General features: G+C 44.5%; 2 protein-coding genes across 2 annotated transcripts; both read right to left on the minus strand.

Annotated features, from left to right (window-relative positions):
* Nucleotides 1–237: 237 nt before the first annotated feature.
* LOC121172350 (olfactory receptor 5T2-like) lies at nucleotides 238–1,236 on the minus strand. Its single transcript, XM_041004212.1, has one exon. It carries the CDS (start codon nucleotides 1,174–1,176, stop codon nucleotides 238–240), a length of 939 nt encoding a protein of 312 aa, XP_040860146.1. The 5' UTR covers nucleotides 1,177–1,236.
* Nucleotides 1,237–26,289: 25,053 nt separating this feature from the next.
* On the minus strand, nucleotides 26,290–27,225 carry LOC121172144 (putative olfactory receptor 2B8). The gene has a single exon (XM_041003985.1). It carries the CDS (start codon nucleotides 27,223–27,225, stop codon nucleotides 26,290–26,292), a length of 936 nt encoding a protein of 311 aa, XP_040859919.1.
* Nucleotides 27,226–27,889: the final 664 nt, after the last annotated feature.

Below are 27,889 nucleotides of genomic sequence, written 5' to 3' on the forward strand. Positions count from 1 at the left end.
CCTAAGCTCTTGAGGTCTACTGTCTTCGCAGGTGGATTGGTAAGGAACTTAGTCAAAACCACTTTGAATAGCAGTGACTCAAATGAACACACCCAATGATGAGATGCTGAAATTGCAGAACTGACTGTAAAACACTGTGCAAGCACCCTATCAAGATTCTTCAGACAAGGTGTTCTTGTGAATATGCAGGAACAAACTACTACTCAATATACCCCAACTGAGTTTTTAGTATGAAAATTAAACTTTATTGATGGACTTATTTTTCCCAAACACTTTTTTCATTGCCTCTTTCACATCTTTGTTCCTCAAACTGTAGATAATGGGATTCAACATGGGAATCACAATGGTATAAAATATGGACACTACCATGTCATGCTCCAAAGCGTAGCTGGAATTTGGTCTCACGTACATGAAAAGCACAGTTCCATGGAAAATGGAAACTCCAGTGAGATGAGAACCACAGGTAGAGAAAACTTTGTGCTTCCCTTCAGCAGAATGCATCTTCTGAATGGCTGACAGAATAAAACCATAGGATATCAGTACCACTAAAATGGTGGATATTTCAATAGCACCAGCAAGGTAGAAGAGTAGGAACTGGTTTATGTGGGTGTCTGAACAAGAAATAGCCAGCAGAGCAGGGATATCACAAAAGATATGTCTGATTTCATTGGTTCCACAGAAAGAGAGACTAAATGTGGCCACTGTATGAACAGTGGCATGTAAAACACCACCAACATAGCAGGCAACAATGAGAGGCACATAGACTCTGGGTGACATGCTTATTGAATACAGCAGTGGGTTGTAAATGGCTACATAACGGTCATAAGCCATGGCAGCCAGGAGGAAGCATTCTGTGGTTCCCAGGCTAACGGCAAGAAACATCTGTGTTGCACATCCCAGAAGTGGAATGGTTTTGTTCTTTGATACAAAATCTGCTAACATATTTGGAGTAATAACTGATGAATAGCAGGCATCTACAGAGGACAACACACTCAAAAAATAGTACATCGGGTTGTGGAGTCGAGAATCTGCAATCACCAACACAATAAGTCCTAAATTTCCCATTAATGTAAAGAGGTAAATGGCCAAAAACAGGAAGAAAGAAATAATCTGTAACTGAAGATTTTCTGTGAAGCCCTTTAGAACAAACATGGTAACTTCAGTGGCGTTCTTCATGTTGAGATGCCACAAAGCAAGCTGGAAGATATTGTTGAAACAGTTGAAATTAGTGCAGAAAGAATAACAAAGTTGATGCTCAAGGGAACATGAACTATCTCTTTGTATTTGTGTGAGTTTTAATAGAACACAATTTCCCAAAAGTGGATTTGAAGATAGTGTCATGATGAGAGGTCAGCTGGGAGTTGTGTCATCCGCTGCAGCATTAAATGGAAGGCAGGAGTGGATGAATTGTCTCAGAAGTAACCAAGTCACATTGTTAATTCAGCAATAAGTTTCATGTGTTAACTATTTTCATACGAAATTCAAGGTGAGTAAACATTATTAAGCACTTGCTTCAGAAATAAACTGTTGTGTACACTATTTTATTGCGTCCTGTGATAATTTTCATAGGGTTTAATTGGCAGAGCCATAATTCAGTCTTGGGTCTCCCTCACAGGCACCTCCTATTAAATTGTGACTTCATTCTGCAAATTCCCTCCCCACACACATTAGCCTCAGAGAAATTAAAGCCTTTGTTTTTAAATTTGGATTTCATTTTTTTTCCTTTTTTTCTTATTTTATTTTTAAATTATATCAATGTTTAGATATAGTAATACTTCGCATTTTGCTGTGATCATTTTTATGTAGGTATTATAAACTTGCACTCAGAGAAACTGAACACTCAATATTTGGTGGTTTTTATGGATGTGAATATGGGTTACCTGTTTCACTCCTTTCTTCCTGCTTTTGGGAAGTTGTAGGTGTGGTTTTCTGGAGATAAAGTTACATGAAACCTTCAGAAAAATAACGGCACAGAGCTATAGAATTTAATAGCTGCTGCTGTGCACGACAGGGGGATTCTCCCATGTTGACCTCAGGGAAAGAGCTGAAGCCCATCTCACTGGATTACAGAACAAAAGCAATTCCTTCAGCGATTGCTTGTCTGTTTTTGAGGCTTCTTTCCATACGTACTGCACAGAGATTTATTTTTCAAATAGGCTAATGTTTACCCAGCTACCGTTACAGTAGTATTCAGGGAAGACATTATAACTAGGTTTATGCCAAATAATGAAGTGTTTGCTACATAACATGGAGAGAAAATTATTGTTATCGAACTACATCAAGATTGAACATGCCAAGTGTTTTCTTAACTCTGAAAAAAATATGAATGTTCTTACTTGGAACAGCCCTTAATTACCCAAATACACATAAAAATTCAGGCTTTTATTTTCCATTTTCCCTTATTTTTAAGGAATTGTTCAATTTACTTCCACAGAATTCTTAACAACTGATACTTGAGTTAATACATTCCATCCTCAAATCCAATAAGTAAAAGCCAAACTATAGCATGAGGATTTTGTGTTTCCGCTAAAACATTCACTGTATAGTAACATATTTGTTCTAACATCTTAGAGTCTAGCTCCCAGATATCTTTAAAGCATTTGAAATATTACTCATACCTGAGGAACAAGTGCAGATTGAGTTGTATTATAGATAAGGCTAGCTGAAGCTGCTTATATAAATGAATTCAAGTGTTGACAAAACCCACAAGAGATACCCCAGGGAAAACAGGCTCCAATTATCTTCCGGTTCAAAATAACAAATGTAATTGCTTAATAATAACAATGGATATGGTTCTGAGATAGGCACAAGACACTGCTTGTTCCAAAAGTAAAGTACTTTGCTTTGAAATTTAAAATGGTTTAAATACCAGTTGATTAAATACCAGTGATGCCATTACTTGGTACACTTGAAGCATATAGGTCATGTCTTGAACAACACTCAGAACAGCTCGGAGGCCTTGTAGCAGCAGGACCCCCAAACTGGGTCCACTGGTCAGACACACACAAAATCCGTCACTGATATTGGGATGGTTGAAAAATAGTAGTATTGGGCCCGGCAGCGTGGCCTAGTGGCTAAAGTCCTCATGTTGAACGCGTCGGGATCCCATGTGGGCGCCGGTTCTAATCCCGGCTGCTCCACTTCCCATCCAGCTCCCTGCTTGTGGCCTGGGAAAGCAGTCAAGAACGGCCCAAAGCCTTGGAATCCTGCACCCGCGTGGGAGACCCAGAAAAAGTTCCTGGTTCCCGGCTTCGGATCGGCGCAGCATTGGCCTTTGTGGCTCACTTGGGGAGTGAGTCATTGGATGGAAGATCTTCCTCTCTGTCTCTCCTCCTCTCTGTATATCTGACTTGGGAATAAACAAATAAATAAATCTTTAAAAAAAAAGAAGAAGAAGAAAAGTAGTATTTATTGCAAAGCAAAGAACAGGGTAGCTATTTAATTCCAGGGCTTCCTGGGGGTGAAGGTTCTTACAGAGGGTCATTTGGGGCTGAGAAGTGTGTGTGTGTGGAAGCTCAGCAGTGCTGTTTTCATTAGGGAATTTGCAATGGTCTGGTGGGCTCCAGCCCATGGAATGGGGATAACTGAACGTGGTTACAGGATTTCCTCCAGACAATACTGGCTATTAAGGTTATTTTATCTATTGGAGAAACAAAAGACCTCTGAGTCAGGTGAATTCCTTTTGATAAAAAGGCAGGCAAGGGCATCATGTGCTAGGGAAGCTGGACAAGGACACCTGGGGGCTGGGGTAAAAGGCAGGGGTATTGTGCCATGCTTTTAAATTACAAGGTTTTGGCTTCAGTCCCTCCTAATTAATGTTACTCCTCAATCCTGAGGGGCCCGCGACAATGACCATTTTGACAATTTCCTACCGTTTGTTGGGTGATGTGGAGGTCTTCTCAGGATCCGAGAAGAGTAAGCTGTCAGGAAACTTCCTAGTCCCAGGTTTAGCTGTGGAGATCGTGCACGTTGCCAGAGCAGTGGCCCAGCCAGTTCCTGTATGGCTTTATCTTGATGATGCCACCATTCCAGAGTAGCTATAAAGACAAGATGTTAGCATTTCTATCCCTATAATGAGATCCAGAGAATTAATGATTTCTCCCACTGAAAATTAGAAACATTGATGAAGACTCAGTGTATAGCACTGTCATTTTAGGACAAGTTGAATACCATTGGCCAGTGTCTTAAAGAACAACATCACCTTCTCTAGCTGTGCCTCCAGAACAAACAGGAAATCATCACACCAGTGGAACTTCGGCCTGGTTCAACTATGAAGCATGTTTAGGAAATGGGCAGTTTTCCGTATATTTTCTTCTGTCTTTCTTGAATACAAGGAAGATGCATAGTGCATCTTTTTCTTTATCCATGAGGATACCATGGTTAGAAGCATTTCTCCTTCTCAGAGGGTCAATGTGGACATTTTTTTTAATGCTAGTGTTTTTTTCTAAGCCATAAGGCATGAATAAGGGCTTTGAATCCAGCCTGCTAGGTTATATATCAATGCTATTGTTTCCATTACATGGAATAACCACTCCACACTCAGCCCCTGTACCCACAGTCCTCTCTCTCAATCCTCATTCTCTCTCTCTCACACACATACCCACACAAATCTTGGTCATGGGCTACTTGTGTGTGCTGCATGCTTTGCCCCTCTCCGTGACCTCCTCCTCCCCTTTCCCCGGTGTGAGCCTGGTGGGGTAGGGATAAATGTGGAGTCACCTTCTGTAACACTGTTCCAATTCACCTAACCCCCATCCCCAACCTCCACCCAAGGGGTTTGGCAGGGGCACCCTTCACTTAACAGTCACCCCCAGCTGGCCAGGATCCCCTCCCAACACACCTGATTCTCCTTGAGAAGTTGGGATTTACAGCCTAGCTTGGAATCCTGGCACTCTGTTCTCCCAGCACCCAGCCCAACACCTTAGCCCCCAGCCAGCCTTAGTGTGTGTGTGCAGGGGTGGGGCGGGGAGTTGATACCCCCTCCTGCTAAAACACAAGCACCTTAGTGTTGCCCTCACTCCGCACCCCAGCAAAAATCAGTATCCTGGTCACTTGGCAAGGATCTGGGTCTTTGAGAGGGGACCCACGGACATTAAAAAATTTTGAGGGGAATAATAATAAAAGACTATAGGGCTCCACTTTGGAGTGGACCCTTTCACAAAGGGCTCAGATGCCCTTGCCTCTGTCCCCAATGAAGGGCCAAGGCCCTGCCTGCCCCTACACCCTGCCTGTGAGACTGTACATGGACTATGTAAGGGGCAGGGGGTACTGGGAAATGTGAACCATGAGAGAGCATCAGTGATGCAAGAGTAAACTAAATGCCTTTGGATCAATCATTAAATAGATAAATATTCAATTCCCACACGTTAGCCTATTCCGCTTCTATTTTTAGCTTGCTAATTATATATGTCTTTTAAAAAATCCAGCATATTACTTACCAAATATATTTTGGGTCATACTTTACCAATATGGGCCCTTGTCTGTTCTCTTCAAATTAGAAATCGTTTCTTGATTTACTTTTAATTTGAACAACTTTTTTATACTAAGTTGCAAACGTCATTTAAGATACATTATTATTATTACAGATTTCCTGTTCAGCTAGTAGCTGCAATTTTTCATAGTTGCCTCCCATGCTGGTAAAAAGAATTTTCTCTTAATTTGGGTAACAGTTTAACATAAACCTGTGTAAAAGACAATCTTTTTTACTGTGCACTCTCAATATCTGTTCGTTGTATTTTTGAGCGAAAATGTTTACTAGAGATGCAGTAGGCTTTCCCAGTTTTAGAATACCTCCATCAATTTCTCCCTATACATCCCCTGTATGAGGATGTTTATGATTCAAAAAATTGGTTGCACCATTACTGTTAGAATGATATGAATGAAATTTTGCAGGAAACATATTTTCAATTTGCAATATTCTCTAAGATCTCTTACTCCCTAAAGAGTTCAGAAAACAAAAATCTGTAGCCAAGCAGGAGCATAGGCAAAGACTACAGAGAACAATCAAATGTGTAATTCTCTAAGTTGTGGATTTGCACGAAAGTGAATGGCAACCAGTGCAGACGCAAATTATGCAAGTCAGCTGTCTGCCTTTAGTATTTAGTGGCACCTGTGATACTAATGAAAGAATTGCTGTGTGCTGGACCCAAAGCACCAGAGCATACTAGGGTCACAGTTGACAATGTCTGTGGCAGTGCAGGGGACAGTCTGGTTCCCAAGCTGTCCATTTGGCCCCTGGGAAGGACCATTGGATGGGTTGTCCCAGTGCCAGGGCACTGTGTGGGATCTCTTGTGCTGTTTCTGGTGGAGACTCCAGGGCAACATGAGGTCCTGTGTGAGGTCTCTCAGAGGCATCTCTGTGCTACTGCCTGGTAGCTAGGTGAACCTGTAAGGGCCTTAGACAGGGAGGGGTGTGTGAGTCTGAGCACTGCACCAGGAAGGTGCTCCGGGGTACAGAGGGGGTCACTGGGGAAGGGCATTCAGTGAGAGACTGGCAACTATAGCCAGGGATGTTAGCAGGCTTACTTGTTAGGTCCTTGGGGGAGATGTCTGCTAGTACACTGTGAAAGTTCTCTCTCGGTCAAGATGTGAGCATCCGGGACATTGTATGAACAGAGAGAGAGAGTGTGTGTGTGTGTGTATTCTCTCCAGGGCAGAGCGCACAGTGGCTTGCTGCCTCCTGCATGAGGCTGTTCTTGCTCCCCATCACCTACTGTGGCCCACTTCCTGAAGGAGGCATGTAGTTCCCACCCAACTCCCCTTGCCTGTCTTGCTGGATGCCAGAGGATCCAGCAGGCTCCAGGCCCATGGTCCCAACCTGGGCATCACCCTCTAGGCCCACCAGTGGCTCTGCCCCATGTCCCAACCCCTCTTGTGTCCCAGCTTCTCTCTCATTTCTGGGCCCAGCTAGCAGGCTCCTGGGTTGTAGCATCCGGAAAAGACATATCCTCTGGGGAGGCCTCTGGGTCCTGCAACCTCTTACCCCCAGTGGTCTGACAGGGGTGAGTAGTTGGGCCCCCTCCGATGCTTTCTTGGGAAGATGCAAAGCTCTTTGCTCCCTGCTGACAGACCATAAGAGCAAGATTTCTCCCACCTCTGACTCGGAGTCTGTGCACTACAACCTCCCCACCCACTGGATGTGTGAAGCCATTTAGCCCTAAGCTGGTCATGAGACCCCTTGCTACAGTCATAAAAAAGTTCCAGGCTGTGGGACCAAAGACCCTCTTGGGTCCTTTGCAGTGGACTCTTCCTTTGCTCGTCCCAAGCATCCCAAATTGTGAAGACCTATGGTGCAGCAAGGGACCTGGGGAATGGGGAGTGTGCAACCCCAGTCCAGCTTTCATCCACGTCCCACCCTTTCTAGACGCTGCACTCAGCGAGAGAGAATGCTGCCCGCTTCCCAATACCCCAGCACGGCACAGACAGAAACCACAACTTCAGGGGTAACTTAAATGTATTAAAATAAATCATAATAAAGAAAAGGAAAGGAGTTATGTAAATAAACAAACCAATAAACTGTATGAAGTTTTAAAGTAAACAAAAATGGGTTTAACTCTAAAAATAAATATATAACATCAAATTAAAAAAACAAACAAATAAATAAATAATATGGATATTCTAAAAAAGCTCAAATAAAAGAAAAAAGTTTGGACTTCAAAAGAAACTGAATAAATGTATAAATAACTATTGTATGGCTGCTATAAAATAAAGTTGAACGTTAGGGCTACATAAATAAATAATAAATAACTGAATTGAAAGAAAAGCAAACAAAATAAAGTTGAACGTTAGGGCTACATAAATAAATAATAAATAACTGAATTGAAAGAAAAGCAAACAAAATAAAGTTGAACGTTAGGGCTACATAAATAAATAATAAATAACTGAATTGAATGAAAAGCAAACAAAATAAAGATTTGCATCTGAAAAAATGTGGTTTTACCTCCAGAAATACATAAACAAATACATAAATAACTGAAATATATGGAGAAATAAATGTTGTTTGGACTTCAAAAATAAATGAATAAATAAATGTATAAATAACTGAATTTTATGGGTGCTAAAAAGTAAAAGAGAGGGTTATGGAGAAACAATGCATAAATAAATAAATAAATAAATAAATAAATAAATAAATAAATAAATAAAGGACTGGAATTTATAAAAAGCAAAAAACAGATTTGTAAACACAAAAATAGATAATGAAATTGAATGTTTGTAAAAATTGTATCAGAGGCATTTTACCTACAAAAGCAAATAAATAAGTAAGTAAAATGTATGGAAAATAAAAAATTAAAAGGTTTCAACTTCAAAATGTTGAAACACAAATTAATAATGAAGTTGTAAAGATACTTTTAAAAATTTAAAGAATCTGTTATTTTAGCTACATAAATAATAAAATAGGAAAAAATATTTAAATTTCCTTACCACAAAAATGAACTGTGTGAATATTTAAAAATAGACATCAATAAAAATGTTTTAACTCAAAAATAAATAAATAAAGGAATAAAGAAATAAACATGAAAAGAGCAGTGTGTATCTTTTGGAGTGTCTAGCAGTTATTGTCCTAAAAGAGTCTTCTCTGCGAGGGCAAAGAAGTGTTGCCTTGATTTTGACATGTGTTGGAGGCAAATTGGGAATGGCTACATGCAATTTTTTTCTGCCTCAAGCAGTGCCTGGGGCAATGAACAGGATGTCCTAAGGCACCTGTTGCTTTTGGCTGGTGCTGGCATGGTCTGACTGGGCACCAAGCCTCCCTGGGTGGCAGAGCCTGCTTGTTCTCTGGTTCTTGGACCCATCTGCTTTTGAGACAGCAGCTGTGGCTGGCCACTGCATCTGCAGGTGGCTTGGTGATGCAGTGGACTGCTGTTGTCCTTGGCTTTGTCGTCGGCGAGAAGGGCACCCCCTTGTGGTGGCAGGCACGCTTCTCCATGGAGTCCTTTGATCTTAAAGTTTTGTGAGGTCGCAGTTTATCCCCTTGGGTCACCTGTGTGATTGTGGCTGACACACTGTTGTGTGCAAAGGTTGTATTCCCCATTTTCTGAATTAATTTTTTTAATAAGTTCTTTATCATGCTCCCCAAATCGTTGCATGGGGGTTGTGTTTCTGGGTTGGACTGCAGCAGCGATGTTCTTCTCAGGATGTCCTGGACAGGGTGGCACAACCCAGTGGCATGGGCAGCTTGCTGGCCTAAAAATTTGCCATCCTGCCCCCGTACTGGGGTTCTTGTGTCAGTGGGGCACAGCATCTTGAGCTCACTCTCCCATGGGGGCCTCATGCTGCGGATCCTGCTCGGCTCCTGGGGCTCCGGGCTGCACTCTGGTCCCATGTTTGTAAAGGAGTTGATGCTTGATAAACTCCCATATCTGGCCCCAGTGCCCTGAAACGGCATGATGTCCATAGTGGAGGAAGGCTCGGGGGCACAGTCTTGGAGGTGGTGGTCAGTGGCATGGTCTTCAACTACAGTGCCCACTGCCAAGTCCTCTGACTCCTCCTGCAATGGGAGGTCCTTCGTGTGCATGACCTGGGCCTTCAGGTCTGTCTCTCCTTCCTGGAGTCCTGCAGGACTGCTGGAGAGTGAGAGGTTCTGGTTTTTTAAGGGTTTGGGGGAGTTGGTGATTGAATTCACTCCCACGGTGACTTCCCGAGGAGAGGACTTGTCCTCCCCCACCTGTGCTGCCTGTCGGCTCTCACCAGAATGCACAGATTGGGAAGCTTCATAAAGCTCCGTGATCAATGGGCTGGGGCAGGTGTTTGCTGAGGCCAGGGTCCCACTGTGTTCTTGGGTCTGGCTGCTGCCTGGCGTCTGAGAGAGTCCACAGATGGCCCTGGGTGGAGTCATCTTCACGGTACTGTAGGTTTTCTTGTAGACAGTCCAGGGGACAGGGAGATGACCCCTCTGGGTGAACACTGGTTCTCTTGCCTTCACCGTCTCCACTGGCACTTCCCCATTAGCTTCTCCCAAGGAAATTGTGAGCTCAGTTTCAGAGTATCTCTCAGAGATGCACGTGACATTTGAGGGGAAGAAGGGAGATGGAAGTGGAGAAGTTATTGTTTTGTTTTCCTTAAAGAGATTGATGGGTGTGAGAACCTTGAATGGGAGGCTCCACCTGTGTCTCACGTGAAGCTTCCTAATGTGATCTTCTAATGATTTGTGACTTTCTGAATTGATTAGAAAGATCATGGGGGGCACTTCACAGGACTCCCCATTACTTAAGACCTCTGGTTTTCTGTTGTTAGAGTCTTCAGCAGTGGCTGGAGCTGGGAAGGTTTCCAGCCTGTCCTGACTGAGCACGGACCCCAGCTTCCTGCCTGCCTTGATGTCCTCTAATTTCTTCTCAAAGTGCATGTTGAGGTTCCTGACTAGGTTGTTTCTTGAGGTCATCAAGTCACCTTCTGACAGTGTGCTGGTGATTTCCCCTTGCACCTTTGCCAAGGGGCTCTGGGAATCCTTGGGTGGATCATCTAGGACTCTTCCCAGGCCTGTGGCCTTGCCCGGGTCCTTCTCCAGGTGTAGCTTTGAAGGACTCCCGAGTGGCATTATTTGCATGTTCTTGCTTTGCAGTCCTAGAATGGAGGCCCAAGGGGACCGGGGCTTAGCCTTTTCCTGACTTGTTCCAGGAAGCGAGTCCTGTGCTAGCATTGGCTTCATCCTGTGGGGAGACCCACACAAGGGCTGTGTGAGCCTCTTTTGGAGCTGCTGCTCCAGTTTTTGTCGCAGTTCATGGCTAGCCAGCTCTTTATGCATTTTAAGAGCTAGCTTGTGGTCCTGGGAGGTCCAACTGTTGGGATTACACTGGTCCAACATCTGGTGCAATTTTTTCACGGGTTGAAGTGTAGACATGTGATGGGGTGGTGAGTGGGGAGATTGAGACTGGATCGGTGCTAGAGGTGGGGACTGTCGCCAGGGCAGCAGTGACTTATGGAACCCATTAAATAAAACAGATGGACATTCAAATGGGACCCCAACAGCAGCCACCAGGGACTCACTGTGCAGAATTGGAAGGCCCCAGAACAGCTGGCTGTATTTCTGCTGGAAAGTGTCCTCATGGATCTTGGGAAAATAAAACCTGTGAGGATCAGGCAGTTTCTCTTTCAAGACCCAAAATGGAGAAGGGGTGTTGGCTTCCTGCCAGCCAGCTGAGGACTCAATTCTGACCCCCAGGGCATCCAGGAGGTGGACTGAGTCCTCCTCTGTTCCCTCCTTTTGCATCTTCCCTGCTGCCATATTGGTCTCCAGCAGCTTCTGGATATTGGGCTTGATGAAACAGCAGTCGCCAGTCCCTGCCCACTGGGTGTTGCTGCAGGGTGGAGGGCTCACGCTCCAGGCCCTGGCAGCTGTCTGCCACCACGAGAGGGCAGAGACAGGGAAGCTGGTGGAATCCTGGGCTGAGAGATCTGCTGTGGGAGAGTGCCAAAAAGAGCTGGGAGAAGTTAAGCCTTGTGGCATGGAGTCCAGTGGGAGAGTTTCTGATCTGAACTGATGGAGAGGCAGGCTGAAGTCCGAGGGTTGGAGAGGCTGGGCCACCTGAGCTGGTTGGGGAGACATCAGCATAGATGTCTGGGGCAAGAGGCATTCTGGTGGTGGTAATGGCTCTGGTGAGCAAGAGGCACTTGGGGATAAGCGATCAGGGGGAATCACTGGGTCTGGTGACAGGGTAGGAGCCACTGGCGGAGCCTGTTCAATCAGGGGCCCTGGGGAAGTTGATATGGACAGGGTGGTATAGTCATCGTCTTCATCCCCATGTGGCCACTGTGCTGGAGCAGGTGCTGTCTTTTGCTCATCATCATGGGGATCGCCACATGGGAGCCTCCCCAGCTGTCTGTCGGGAGAATAAGGCACAGCTAAAGCTAGGAACTGGCAGGGCCAGTGATTCACCCACCCAGTCAAGACAGGGCTTGGTGCCTGCAGCCCATGCCCCCCCCCCACCATGTCTTCATAGATCTCTCACCTCCCCCTCCCCATTTCAGTCTGATGGACTCCCTGCCCTTGGGGCTCCGGGCCCTGTGAGTTACAGGAGGTGGAAGAAGGAGACATGTAGAATGTTCCTCACCTTTGCAGAAGGGAAGTGAGGCTTGGAGCCTTCTTGGGTTTCCCCTGGTGATGTTTGAAGGCTGGAAATCAGAAGAGTGATGTGGTGGGATGTCCCTTCTGGGGGGGCCCTTGGAGAACAGACCTTGAGCCCAAGCATCCGTGTCATCATGGGGCTAACATTTACAAAGTGCTTCCACACCTCTATCTCCCTGTACCTCTCCTCACTCTAAGGAGAGTGGAACATGACCCTGGAGACTGACCCCACCCTCCTGGACCTAGTGCCACCTAGTGGAATACCTGCTTCCCCAGCACTACCTTAAATCCCCCTGGGTCCTAGTCCCCTTGAATGCCTGTTAACCCTAGGGCTGGGCCCCCTTAAGGCCCACTGGCCTGAGTGAACTTCGTACCCTCACTCCCAACAAGCCCATCTCAAGGCTATATGGATGCCTCCTCCTTTTGCTCTCTCTTTGCTCTGCTCTATGTCTCTCTGCTCTCTTCTCTCCTACCTCTTTTGTTCTCTCTCTCTTCCAACCTCATGCACTCTGTGCTGCATTTTCTCCCTGCCCCATAGCTACCACGACCATCCAAATAAAGGAACTCTCCTGTGGCTCATTCTTGTATCAGGTATGGGGTGTGGAGAAAAGAGCTAACATTCACCAGTGCACTGAGGGGGAGAAACGAGGGGCTCCTCTCAAAGAGAAATAGTCCTTGTAGAAGTGAGGCCACTTTGTCCACAGTTGGATTGCAGAGGCAGTGCAGGTCTCTGCAGCCCACAGTGCCCCCTAGTGGGCAAACACCCACTCCCTAGTTGTCGGGCCTGCCTTCCCAGCAGCCTCCCTGTGAGTCCCCTCATGGACACTCTGGTGAGCTAAAGCCACCTACATGGTTCAGGGCCAAAGGGCAAGGCCTTACCTCTCAGAGTTCTGCACTTCCGGCTCTTGATCTTTTTCACTGTGTGCCCTGGACTCTGAGAGACAAAGGAGGGAAAGGAGGTCTGGAACCCAGTTCTCTCTCCTGTCTGGAGTGTAGACAGCTCTGTGCTCATGAACACTAGGACTTGCTCTGTGTTCTTTTCCTTTGCTCATTTCTAAGTTAGAATAAAAATAAAATCAAAACTTGCACTAGTTTTCTATGGGAAGCACAGAGGGGTGTTCTCTGTGATGTCACCCTGGGTGTCTTTGGTCCTTGATCCTCTGCTGAGGAAGCAAACGGGGAGGCAGTGAAGGATGAGCCAGTGAACCACCAGCCAGCCGTGATCCAGGGAACAGGGAGCCAGCTGGCTTGGATGGTCCTGCTGCCTGGGGCCTAAGGACTCCTTCCAGTCCTCACCTCTCACTGCCATGCCCTAATGGTAGCCTGACCCAAGGGAAAGCTTTGACCCCAAGGGGTGTGCCTTTCCCAGACTGTTTTGTCTCCCCCAACCTCCCAACTCCAACCACCCCAGAGTCCCCACTCCAAGTCCTCCAGTCTTTGTCTATGTACTAAGGTGTTAACCCTGGTGCTCTCCAAGGCTCCCACACAGATTGTCTGAGTGCTCTCAGTAGAATCCTGAGTGTTCATCCTAGCGGTGCCCTATGATACCTATCCCTAAGTAGAAATTGTTCCAAGTTTCCTGAGATTTCTCATTTGGAAAAGCAGAGGCAAGTGTTGAAGAAGACAGAATTGGGTTTTGGCTTACCTTCCAGACCACCCCATCTTGCCTAGGTTTTGGTGAGGCTGGCTTTCTATCCAACCATGGGAGTATCAGGAGAAAGAGTCCCACTCCACACAGGATGGGGAGGATGACATCCACCAGCCAGGGAGTATAGCTGGGGCTCAGCCATGTGTCGCTAATTGCTTTCAGAGAGGAGAGAGCATTCTCTAGCATCTGAACCACTCGGTAGGCCGCAGCTAACTGAGAGAGCATTGTCCATCATCTGAACCGCTCGGTCAGCCACAGCTAACTGAGCCCGGGGAGTTTCCCTTGGCACTAGGCCAGCATCACAGAGCTGTTGTCACAAAGAACTATGGAGGGCGGGGCAAGGGCACAGAGACCTGAACTACCACCACACCCTACTGCTCAGCCTTCTAGCTCCCCAACTTCAAATCCCTCTGTTCAACTTGTCAGAAATAAAGCCTAGCCAATGTCCTATTCCTTCACCCTGGCACCTGGATATCACCAGGTTCCTTGAAGACTGATGTGTAAATTCCATCAATTTCAGACTTTTGCTCAGCCTGTCCTTTTCCCCCCTTCAAAACTCTGACAGCATATGCCCTAACTTCAATACCACTCCGCACCCCTTCCAACATCCCCGTGGCTGCCAGTGCCCCAGTACCTCTCCCAGCACAGTTCTGAGGGTCTTGTTGGAGACAGCAGGAGCCCCAGTTCTTCTGAAAAATCTCCACTGCTCTTCCCTGGCCCCATGTAGCCGTCTCTGTAAGGTATTGACATTCGTGTTGACACCACTAACACCCAACTGGCCAGGGCATTGTCATTCATTTGAAAGGATACTATTATTTATCTTTCCCCATCTCTATCATGGGTACCTAGTCAAGCGTGGGTACCCTCATCGGAACCAAGCAGGTACTAACACCATGTACTTAGATACTCAAAACTACACAAGTACCTAGCCCCAGATATATTGTCAGTGGAAAACAGACAAATGAGACCAACCTATGGTGTTGCCTCTGGCTACATGCTTGTTCCTGGCAGATCTTTGCTTTCAACCAGCAGGTACACAGGGCTGCCTAGACCCTAATCCAAGGCAAGACTGACAGACTGAGAAATGCCAGTTCTGCCATCCTGGACTGCGGATACCTTCCCTGAGTCTATTGCTCCCATGCTTAGAAATCATCACCATTGCCTAGTATGATTACTCACTTGTGTGGATTACCCATTGCTGCTGCAACAAATTGCCCTGAAGCTGTGGTCCCAACAACAATATTCAATGTCTGTAGTCTGTTCCAGAAACAGCTGTACATAACAATATCCAAGGAAGAGCAAGACCCAAACTTTAGGAAACATTCTGATACTTTAGGCATGCAGCATTGACAGAGTGAAAATAGTTTTTTGTATATTTGTGGTGGGAGGCATTTGGAAATATTTAACATAGTAGGGTGTTGAATTTTGTACACTGTGTGGGCATTTACACATATTTTTAACGTATTAAAACTTGGCAATTATGTGCACATGAAATTAGTAAAATTAAATAAAATTAATAAAATTTCTTCCTGTTTAAAAAAAAAAAAAACTGACTTGTGGCAGTTAGACTAATGACCTACGGCAGAACCATGTCCCTACCAGAGGCTCCAGGTGAAGCTGAGCCCAAATTCCTTCCAGATGTGCATGGATCACCTTTGACTATGAACCCTCCGACCACTTCTTGGGATTTCAACAGGCACGTCTAAGTATTCCAGGCTAAATCTCTCCCATCTCAAACCCTATAACTTAACTAGATCTTCATGGTTTCAGGCGACACACGAGGTGACACAGTCACAGGTTCAGGGACAAGAACGTCAACATCTTTGGAAGTTATTCCTCAGCGTCCCCCAGAAGGACACGCACGGCCAAAATGTGGAAGAATTGACAGGAGAGCACATGGAGGAATGGAAGAGAGATTTCTGTCCAGTGTCAACATTGTACCATGTTTGCTTTTTACAGAACATTGAAGTAAAATAGTGAGGATTCAGTTACAGCACTTGGTAACAGTCTCCTCCACCAGGGGCTGGCTTTGCACAATGGGCTAAGCTGCTGGATGACAGCTGTTATACCTGGGGAAATCAACAGAATGGTCAAATCCATGGGTCCTGTCACCCACCAGCCTGTGGCCTAGGCAGCCACGCTGGAGCTCCTGAATGCTGCCCCTGGCCCAGCTCAGCCCTAACTGCTGCAGCCCTTTAGGGAGTGAGCCAGGCAAGTGATGATTCTCTTTCCTCTGTCACACTATCTTTAAAATAAACAAATAATACAACTTTTTATTACAGAAAAATTGGGCATTTAGCATAAGTTCTTTAGGCAAAACTTTAATATATATATTAGTGTCTTTTGCTATTGAAACCGCACAGTAATCATCTCCCAAAAGCTCCCGTGCCTCACCCCTCTGACCCTGGCCATCAGGTCACCACCCCAATCAAAAAGCATCCATCCCAGGATGGGGGTGACACAGGAAGCCTGAATCAGCTGCTTCCACAGAGACCACAGTTGCCACAACGGAGAAAATTCTGATGCATGACCAGGGCCCTGAAGGTCTAGCAGCGACTTTACCTGATGCTGGGTAAAGAAGGCAGGCAGGCAGGGCTGGGGGTGGGGCACTGCTGAGTCTCATATACACACACGTGCTCGCACAAACACACACAGGACTAGGGACTCTGTGGCCAATTGCCTCCTTGCAGTTTGACTTTGGAACTTAACCCTCCCTGTGAGGCAGGCCCAGGGAAAGGACCAAGCCTTGAGGTCCTGGCACGACTTATTCAGGAGTGGGAGGCAAGGGCAATGAAAGTCCTCATGCCACAAGTGGCCTGGGGGCATGTGGCTTGGCTGAAGTTGGAAGGAGAATGGGGGGGATCAGCCCTTATAGGGCCCTGTGTGACCCCCTGCCTGGTTCCTTTCCTCCAGGGGATCAATCCACTTGAGTGTGAATTCTAGCCATGGGGCTTGGCTGCTGTTTTTATGGGGGAGACAGGCAGGAAAATATATAGGTAGGCAAAGGTGAGCTGGGATGCTGGTACCATGGCATAGTGGGTTAAACCTCTGCCTTTTAGGTGCCAGTTAGAATCCTGGATGTTCTACTTTTGATTTAGCTTCCTGCTTATGGCAAGGGGAAGCAGCAGAATAACAGCCCAAGTCCTTGGGCTCCTGTGCCCCATGGAAGACCCAAAGAAGGTCCTGGCTCCTGAGTTGGGTCTGACCAGCTCCATCCTTGGCTGCATTTGGGGAGTGAACCAGCAGAAGGAAGATCTCTCTGCGTCTTCTCTCTCTGTAGCTCTGCCTTGATTTCAAATAAAAATAAATAAATGCTTTTTGCTTTTTGTTTTGCTTTTAAGAAACAGATGAGCTGGAAGATGATCCTCACAATGTCTGCTTCCAGCCTTGCACTGTAACTCCACCCTTTATCCATCAGTCTGGTGTGCCCACTTTCCCATGATTCACCTGTGTTTCACCCAGGACCAGGAAGAGTGAGACACCATTATGGTGTACAGAGAAGTTAGAGTAAGGACCTTACATCCACTGGTTCACTCTCCAGTGGCTGCAATGGCTGGAGATAAGCCAACTCAAAACCAGGAGTCTGAAGCTTCTTCCCAATCTCCTACAAGGATGCAGGAACTCTAGGCATCTACTGCCTACTAGGCCACATATATGCAGAATTGGAAGTGGAGCAGCCAGGACATAAACCAACACAATGCAAAAAATTGCATCATAAGCTACTGTGCTAATCCTGCACATCTCCTTTTCAATGTGTGCTAACCACCTGACTAACATGGGCTCCCTCCCAGCATGGAGATCTTAGGATGGTCGGGCTGTTTTCCATATGATTTCCATATTAGACTTTATCTTAAGCAAGTGTCCAAAATAAGTGCACTGTAAAAATCTGCAAGGCTTCTTATGATCTTGTCTGTGAGGACTCAGAATGTCAATTTCATTGCTGATGGGAACCAAGACTGGGGAGAGGTTATTGAGGTTTTTATATGAAGAAGGGAATGGTTTGATGGCATCTGTCTTTGGGTTCCATCTGTCTTTGTCATCCAGTGTGGAGATCTAAGCTGCAGGGAGGGAGGGAGAATGGGCCTTTGACCAGCCCTGAAAAGAAGGAAATGAGAAAGGAGTAGCAGGTGACAAGGAGCTTGCCAAGTCTAGAAAAAAGTGTTGGTATCAAAGGATGACCTGACACAAGGGGCTACCCCAAGAGGCAGCTCTTCTGAAGAAAAGAGTCTGAGAGTCACTGATTCTGTTAAGCTCTGCAGAAGAGTTGTGACCAAACCTCCATCAAAACTCAGAGAGGAAAAGAAATCACCTTGGGAATCCCTGAGCAGAGCAACTTAATGGTTGGGATTGGTGATGATTTGTGGTCAAAGTAGAAAAACAAAAGGAATAGGCTAAATTCTCTGCTTGGGATCGCCCTTATTCCATGTAGGAGTGCCTGGTCCAAGTTCCTGGTGCTCTGCTTCTGGTCCAGCTTCCTGCTAATGTAGACTCTGGGAGACAGTGGTGGATTGAGCTCTAACTTCTGACTTTGGCATGCACAGCCCTGGTGGGCAAGGACATTGGAAAGAAAACCAGATAGAAGCACTCTCTCCATCTGCCTACCTGCCTTTATAACCTCTATAACTGCTGGTCTGTTCTTCATTCCTACAGTTCTGTCCTTAAGAATGTCACATAAATTAGATCTCAGGGCACGCAGCCTTCAGGACTGGCCTCATCCCCTCAGCAGAAGCCCTGTGAGACACTTGCTCACTCTGACAGCAATGGAGAGAAAGTGGCAGTAATGGAACCTGCTGCCTAGAAACCCCTGGGGACGGAGGGAGAAGATGCCGCATCCCCAGTCTACAGCGAGTGACTGTGTCTTGTCTTGTTCTTAAAGGTGCTCAAAAGGACAAATACTGTGGGATGACTTGGTCTTCACTCAATCCCTCAGCAGGCAAAGGTGAAGAGAAAAGCAAATAGGAACAGCATCCCAAAGGGAAAGAGTTACAGCATAGCAAGTTAAGCCATCTCTTGTGACACTGGTATCCTAATCTGTGCTAATTCAAATCCTGAGAGCTCCACTTTCAATCCAGCTCCCTGCTAATGCACCTAGGAAAAGCAGTGGAGGATAGCCCAAGTCCTTAGGACACTACACCCATGTGGGAGACCCACAAGAGCATCCTGGCTCCTGATTTTGGTCCAACAGACCCCAACTACTGCAGTCATTTGAGGAGTGAACCAGTAGATGGAGAATCTTTTCTCTGTCTTTCTCTCTCTGTAAAATCTGCCTTTCAAATAAAAAAAAAAATACATCTTTTGTATCTATTTTTTTATTAGAAAGGCAGATATACAGAGAGGAGAGACAGAGAGGAAGATCTTCCGTCCGGTGATTCACTCCCCAAGTGAGCACAACGGCCGATGCTATGCCGATCCGAAGCCAGGATCCAGGAATTCTTCTGGGTACCCGATGTAGGTGCAGGGTCCCAAAGCCTTTGGGCCGTCCTCAACTGCTTTCCCGGGCCACAGGCAGGGAGCTGGAAGGGAAGCAGGGCTGCCGGGATTAGAACCGGCGCCCATATGGGATCCCGGGTGTGCAAGGCGAGGACCTTAAACACTGCGCCACTGCACTGGGCCCAATACATCTTTAAAAAAAAAAAAAGTCACTGGAATTGTACTGACAAAGAAACGGTGAAGATAGCATATTTATGTCAGGCTATATTTTGCCACAACAACAGACTGGAAGAAGGGAAAACACGTGGCCGCCAGCCACCATGAGCAGCAGAGAGAGGCCAGGACTTCCCTGTTCTCGGCACCAGGCACTACTACAGCAGCTGGGAGAACAAGATTATTGACGGAGGCTGGACACAGAAGGGTGGGAAGGATGGATGGCAACATGGAGGCCCAGGATGAAGAGTGCTCATCAGGTCAAGCTGGATGGAGGGGGGTCCATCCTAGAAGGAGCCCCAGAGGACACAGCTGTGATTCCTGCTAGTCATGGGTGGAAGGGGTGGGCCAAGGGTATTTCATGCTGACCAGCAGCTCCAATCTGCTCTCGTTCAACCCAGGAAGGTACCATGTCCTGGACAATCCCCCACTCCACATCGGCAAGTTATCACCCTGGTCCTGGATCCACTGTGCACACATCTGAGGCACAGGACACAGCCCTCACATCCGTCCTTCCTCTGGACAGCAAGTGTTGCAGAAGTGTGGCTCCAGGGCTCCAGGCCCGAGAACTGCCTGTATCTATGTGGGAACAGGACTTGTCTCCTGACTCCTGTCTGTCGACAAGCTTCACTCCGGATGTCAGGCCGCTGCCTGTTACACCAGCAGCCTTTAGCAGCACTGGCTCTAGTTCGGGCTACTGCACTTTCAGTCTTGCTGCCTTCTAATGCACCCAGGGAAAACAGCGAAAAACTGCCCAAGTGCTTGGGACTCTGCACCTGTTTGGCAGACCTGGATAATGGTGGTGACAAAACTCTTGTACAATAAACTTAGATCACTAAACACTAAACACCCTTGAATGCAAAAATCTGGAGCTTTCTGAAGAAAGCCCAGCTCCCACAGGAGCAACTGATTCTCTATGCAGTTGACTTACAAACCCCCCTGCAATTCTCCCTTAAAATTGCAAGTGACAGGCATTCTGAGAAGCCATCATGCCATGCCCTGGGCATCTTTCCCAGCTTACAGGTTTGTCTCGCCTTCTGCCTTCCTCTGCACTCTTCCCGCACCTGGTGGCTCTGATGCCTCTGTTGACATGAGGTGGGACTGAGTCACCTTGACAGGTAGATAAACCAAGGAAATTAAAAAAAAAGAGATCAACACAACAGAGAATGCTCACAAAGCTAGTCATTCAATAAAAGAGAAATACCTATAAATATCAACAACTCAAGGAAAAAAAAATCCAACAACAAAAATAATGCAGTTAGGAAATGGGCAAAGGACCTGAACAAACGATTCTCAAAGGTACACAAATTACCATAAGAAAAAATGCTCCCTGCACCAGCCATAAGGGAAATGCAAATCAAAACCACATGAGATATAACATTGCTATTATAGCTGTTGATGTGGTGGCATGGCAAGCTGACCCTCAACCTGTGGCACCGATATCTAATATTGGCACCTGTTCATGTCCCAGCTGCTCCAATTCCTATCTGGCTCCCTTGTTGTTACTGGGAGAGCAGCGGAGGATGGCTCAAGTCTTCTGGTCCTGCACCAATGCAGGAGAGCCAGAGGATGGAAGACTGTCTCTCCTTCTCTCTGTGAAATTTGTGTTTCAAATCTTTTAAAAAAAAATCTTTAAAAAAACCTTCCGTATGGAAGATGGGATATATCCTTATGCACATAAAATTATACGCATCAAGTCTGTCATCTTTACACAAATAAAAATATAAACATTGATAATAAATACAGTAAATATTGAAATACAGTAAATATTTTCATACTAAAAAATAAGAGAGAAACAAATGCTGACAAGGATAAGGAGAAAGTGGACTCCTGCACATTATTTGCAGGAATGTCAGTGAGTACAGCTGTCATGGAAACAATATGAAGATATCTTTTAAAAAAAAAGCTATGCAGAACTGGCATGTACTCCAATAATCCCAGTAATGGATATATAGAACCAAACATGAACTCATTTTATCAAAGGGATATGAATTCATCGTGCTTAAAAGAGCTTTGTTCATGGTAGCTAAAACATGAAATTAACCATGGTTTCTGATCACAGTATCTGCCTAAGTTTATGCTCAATTTTTATTCTGGGCCTACTATTTTGATTTTCATATTAACAAGTTTTGAGAATTATATACTAATATATACTGGACACATTATTTTTCGTTGTTCAATCGCTATTTGGCAATTGTTTTTCACAAGCTTTAGTTTGTTTTACACTTCTGTTAATGCTGTGTGTGTGTGTGTGTGTTTTAATAGCATGAATGATGAGTTAGTGTTTGTTTTGTTTCATAGCTGATCCAAAATTTGTATTGCTCCTTTTAAGAAACACTATCCTTCCTGCACTGGTTGCTATCTTTTGTCCAGACTGACCTGACTAGAGGGCCAACTCTGCAGTGAAAGTTCAGCCTGGCCCAGCTCTGGCCCTTCTGACAGCTTGGCGAGACCAGCAGTGAGCAGACCTCGCCCCATCCGTGCCCTGCTCTGCTGGTCTCAGTGTGCCTGTGTCTGTCTCTCTATAAATGTTTGACTTTCAGTGTCTGTATTTTCTGAGTCTCTCTCACACACACACACACACAAAATATAGCCCATATCAGTGTCTTGAAGTGTTTCTTCTTACAAAACTATGCAAGTATTAGGTTTATCCTAATTCTGAATAATAAAATAATAAAATAATTTCAGATGAATTAACTGATCAGATGGTAAATGAATAAGTGTAAATTTGGTTCTGCTGATTAATACATGTGTTCTTCACACACAAAAAAACCATAGCTTTTATTTTCATATGACCTGATAGGTTATTTGAATTTTCCAAATTTACTCTACCAAAGTGTTTTTTCTTGATTTTTTTTTCCTTTTCATAACAGACCTGTGGTTCGTTTTTTGCCTTTCTTGAATTATCCATCTTCTAAAATTTCATGTTTCTGTATCACTATTGGTGATGCTTCTAATCCTATAGTATGCTCTTAAAAATATTTTAAAGAAAAACTGGAGATGCATACAAAGTTTAGCAGTTTTCGGGACTCCAATTAGCACCCAGATCAGATGCCCATGCTACAGGAAAAGGCTTAACCTACTAGAGCACGGTGATAGCCACATATTTCTTATCTTTCTTAAAAGAGTAACACTTTAAATCATACGAGTAAACTTTATCTTTTTTTATTCTTATTGGAAAGTCAGACATACAGAGAGGGGGAAAGACACAGAGAAAGGTCTTCCTTCCATCAGTTGGTTTACTCCCCAACTGGCCACAATAACCAGAGCTGAGCTGATCCAAAACCAGGAGTCAGGAGCTTCTTCCTAATCTCCCGTGGCTTTGGGTCTTTCTTGACTGCTTTCCCAGGCCACAAGCAGAGAGCTGGAATGGAAGCAGGGATTAGAACAAGTGCCCACATGGGATCCCAATGTAAAGTGAGGACTTTAGCCATTAGGCTACCATGTTGGGCCTAAATTTTTAAACTCTGCTATAACTTATGCTTCAATATTACATAATCATATCCAGATTTATAGGAGTTTCCGAGAATTCATAGGTTAGGTTATAGTCCTGAAAAGAAGAGTAAGTATCTAGATGAAATATCAACTCAATGGGAGCCAGCACTGTGGCATTGTAGGCTAAGCCTCCATTTGCTGGCACTGACATCCCCTAATGGTACCTGTTCAAGTTCTAGCTGCAGCACAAAGATCCAGCTCCCTGCTTTCGACCTAAGAAAAAAATCAGCAGATTATGACCCAATGCCTTTGAAATAAAGACAACCATCATTTTGGGGCTGTAACTGAGGAGCAGCAGGCATTCACGGATCATGACCCAAGGCCTTGGGATGTTACACTCACACAGGGGACCTGCAGGAACTCTTGGCTGCTAGCCTTGAATTGGCTCAGCTCTGGCCACTGTGGCCATTTGAGAAGCAAACCAATACTTGGAGGATCTCTGTCTGTCTGTCTCTATCTATCCTATCTTCCTTTCTCTGTGTGTAACTCTGCCCTTCCTACAAAACTAAATAAACTTAAAAAATAGTTCAACTGCATGATCACTGGGCAATGTCAGAGCTAGGATTTCTTCTCCATCAATGCAGTTGATTGATTGCTTGATTGATTAATCAAAGCTAAGATCAGAGTTCAACTGGTAATGAATTTCATCATGAACTTCACTATTTCACAACCATGTATTTACTCACTATGAAGAAAATCACCCTAATCAACTTCTATCCTGGAAAACATATAACAAGCTAATGGCACACATCCCTGTGGGCTGAGTCTGAGAGGTACAAGCATGCATCTCTGAAGAAAGGGGGCTACGTTCTGAGAACTGGCTGCTGTGCATTTAATCACCTGAGCAACAACATGGAGCACACTTGCACAGACCTACCATGTCTAAGACAGCACCAAAGGTGGCTTCTTAATGTCCTCAAGATACTGTGGTAAATATAACCTGTATGAGGATGGCATACAAAGCTGCAGAAAACCCTTCCGAAAATCAAGCAAAGGGACCAGCACTGTGGCATAATGGGTAAACCCATGCAGACACCAGTTCATGTCCTGGCTGCACAAAGTCTGATAAAGCTCCCTGTTGTTGTGAAAGCATCGGAAGATGGCCCCTGTGTTTGGCCCCGGGCACCCACACAGAACTCCTGGAGGAAACTGCAAGCAACTGGCTTCACACTAGCCAGCTCTGGCCATTGTAGCTTGCGGAGAGAACCAGTCGATGGGAGATCTCTCTCTCTCTGCTTCTCCCTATCTCTGTAACTCAGGCTTTCAAATGAGAAATCTTAAAAAGAAACAAAAAGCAAAGAGCATAGTTCTATATATAACAACTAAACAGACATTTTTGCATAACATATCCTTGGCATAGATCTGGACAACATTTGCCTATAAATACAATGGACTGAATGTTTGAGAAGCTAAGCAGCTGAAGGAATCATCATAGCATGAGTAAGTAGAGGGGAAAAAAAGAAAGAATAATATCAAAGAAACATTTTAGAATTCAGATTATTCTGCAGCTCTGAAATTGATGAGACATCATTTGCTTTACCAAATTATTTTCCATACCATGGTTTTGAATCTTCATACTTTATAACTACAATACTAAATAAAATATTTTCCAAGTTCAGAGAAAAGACTGCTGTTAAGAAAAATGATAACATGCCATAAATAGTTGTGTTTAGTATATCTTCTATACTTATAACAATAACATTAAAATCTTTAATGTTGAATTATTTTCCGTAAAATTAGCTAACATGTTCAAAAAAAATGAAGATGAATATCCACTTCAGAATTTTTGACATGTTCTGTTTAGAGTAGATTTTTCTCTAGAAACTACAGAGACTATGGAAGACAAATAGGTGATAGATACTGACCGATAGATATTAGACAAATCAGACAGAAATAGATATTTAGATAAATATTTTAATAAATACACATATAGTGACTAATCCAACAACCACCTCATTTTATAAATGAAGAAACTGAATTCCAGTAGAAAAATAAATGACAATTCATAGATAAATCAGAATATTCGAATTGTAATTTTATCCTCACTCTAAATAAACCCTCTTATAGCGCTTAATACTGATGAACCAAGTACTGAGAAATTATAACTTATGAAAATAATCTATTCTTGATTTGCTTTAAGCCATACATTACATTAAAATTCCAGCGCTTTTCCTAAGTGTGTGTTTTCTCTGTTGCCATAGCCCCAAATCAATTTTTGTGTAGAAATTACCCAGTTGGGCAACAAAGAAAGGAAGAAACAATAGCCATGGAATTACAAGAAGGACAGAGTTCAAGTAAAATTGAAATGATGTAATATTTTAATAGACTCTTTCGAAAGCAGGATGGATAGGAAGGGGTCATCATCAAATACAGATTAAAAAACATAGGAGAAGGATCCTGTTTGCTAGAAAGCTATGAAGTTACCATACATTTGAAACGTTACATGTAGAAGTTCTCCCATTAGTAGTACTGCTGAGTTGAACCCAGAAACTACCTCTGCCCACCCCAGTACGATGATTCAGTTGAATTAATCATCACCTTGCAAGCACCACAATTCCATATGGACACAGGTTCACGTCCCAGCTATTGTACTTCCCACCAAGCTCCCTCCTTATGGCCTGATAAAGCAGTGGAGGATGTCCCAAAGCCTTGGAACATTGGACCTGCATGGGTACCCAGAAGAGGCTCCTGGCTCCTGACTTTGGATCATCTTACCCCACCTTTTGTGGCCATTTTGGGAGTTAGTCAGTGGGTAAAATCTTTCTATCTCTCCATCTAATCTGCATCTGCAGTAAAAATAAAATAACAACAACATCAATAATAAATCTTGGGCTTTGTGCAATAGCTCAACGGATCAATCCTCAGCTGGTAAGCACTGGAATCCCATAGGGGCATCAGTTTGTGTCCTGGCTGCTCCACTTCCCTTCCAGCTCCCAGTGTGTGGCCTGGGAAAGTAGCATAGGATGGCTCAAGTCTTTGGGTCCCTGTAAACACATGGGAGACTCAAAGAGGCTTCTGGCTCCTGGCTCCTGGCTTCAAATCTGAGCAGCTCTGACCATTGTGGCCACTTGCAGGGTGAAACATTCTGTCTCTCCTTTTCTCTATAAATTTGCCTTTCCAATAAAAATAAATCAAATGTTTATTTAAAATATCACTTATGTCTTCCAGGAAAGCAACATTCACCAGAGAAATAATTAACTTCAGAGTCTTTTGTTTGAAAGAAACAGGATTCTTCAGTGACAAAATAGCAGTCACTTGACACTTGTAAACTGTTACGTCCTCAGAAGAAGTATTTTTGCTGCTGAGTTACAGCTAATCTTGTGTGTCTTTTTTGTGGGGCAGGAAGGATATTGATTGCCCAAGCTTATTTTTACTCCCCACTTCATATTCAAAAGGAAACCATTTTAGATAAACAATTGAATGTGCTGAGTCAGCACAGCTCTCAAGTGGACCGTTTCACAATAGCTCTCCTCAATGCTCCTTTCACATCTTGATTCCTCAGGCTATAGATCAAAGGATTGAGCATGGGCGTGACTACAGTGTAGAACACCGCAATGACTTTACCCCCTGCCCGGGAGGACTTGGACTGGGGTCGCATGTACATGAAGATGGCAGTTCCATAGAATAAGGCCACCACTGTTAGATGGGAGGCACAGGTGGACAGAGCTTTGTACCTGCCAGAGGCTGACTGCATTCTGAGAACGGACAGGAGAATACGCATGTATGAGACAACAATGAGGAGGAAAGGGATGAAGACGATGATGATGCTGAAGACAAAAACCACCAACTCAGTGAACGAGGTGTCTGTGCAAGCCAGTCTCAGAACAGAAGGTACTTCACAGAAAAAATGATTCAGGACATTGGGTCCACAGTAGGGCAAACTCAAGGCAAGGACGTTGATTACCATGGAACTCAGGAAGCTACTACACCAAGAAACACCTGCCAGTTGGATACAGGTATTTCGGTCCATGATAACAGTATAATGAAGAGGGTGACAAATGGCAACATACCTGTCATAAGCCATGACACCAAGCAAAACACATTCAATCATTCCAAATGAGAGGGAAAAGTACATTTGAATAGCACAGCTGGAAAAGGGGATGGTCTTCTTTTTCCCCACCATGTTGGACAACATCTGTGGAACATTGGTGGAAGTGTAGCAAATGTCCAAAAAGGACAAATTGGTGAGGAAAAAGTACATTGGGGTTTGGAGGTGAGGTTCTATCTGAATAATAGTGATGATGATGATGTTCCCAGCCACTGTTAGCAAATAGAAGAGCAAGAACATAATGAAAAGCATGAGCTGCGTGTTGGGCTCAGATGAGAGCCCCAGGAACACAAATTCAGTCACCGTGAAGTTCATTTTCTTAGCATCCATTTGTCAGGTCATATGCCTCTCTCAGAATCATTCATTCGCCTATAGACAAAAATATCCAAATATGTCAGACACCCAAGACACAGGAAAGGAAAAAGCAATACAGAGCTGATTTTATGCCCTAAGATTTTTTTTTTTTTTTTGGCTCTAATACAAATGAAATCTGTCTCTCCTCATTTGGAAGGAAGATCCTGATCACATAAGAGTATCGCACTCAAGCCTCACTAAACAGATAGAATTCTCTGCTGGTTAAACAATTCTGTTTTCTGAAACACGATTTTTTGCTTGTTGATAACTATCCAAAACTTATTTATTCTTCAAAGTATTGCTTAGGTGTCACTCAGCTCAAAATATCTTATATTTTCTCGGCTAGCACTGAACAACATGCAGCAGCCTGCAAATGAAACTCAGTGAATGTCGTGGCTTCACAGATGCCACTAACCCAGAGGTCAATCAGGAACCGTGCCCTGTGTTGCTTCATACATGCTCCTCAGGCCATGTTCGAGCACTTCTAGACCCAGAACACCAAACAATGTGCATGCCAATTGTAAAAAAAAAAAAAAATCAGAGATACTCACTGTAAGTTCTCTCAGATGCACCATTTCCTAACTGTGTAATTGGGTGGCTTCCTGGTATATAAAATACGAATAATAGAATTAGTTTTGAG

This window comes from Ochotona curzoniae, unplaced genomic scaffold (genome assembly GCF_017591425.1).
Source record: "Ochotona curzoniae isolate NIBS_2020 unplaced genomic scaffold, NIBS_Ocur_1.0 scaffold_3171, whole genome shotgun sequence".
In the NCBI taxonomy this organism is placed as follows: Eukaryota; Metazoa; Chordata; class Mammalia; order Lagomorpha; family Ochotonidae; genus Ochotona; species Ochotona curzoniae.

Coding starts and splice junctions, on each gene's coding strand:
- LOC121172144 (XM_041003985.1), bottom strand. CDS start 27,225: ATGGATGCTAAGAAAATGAACTTCACGGTGACTGAATTTGTGTTCCTG.
- LOC121172350 (XM_041004212.1), bottom strand. CDS start 1,176: ATGAAGAACGCCACTGAAGTTACCATGTTTGTTCTAAAGGGCTTCACA.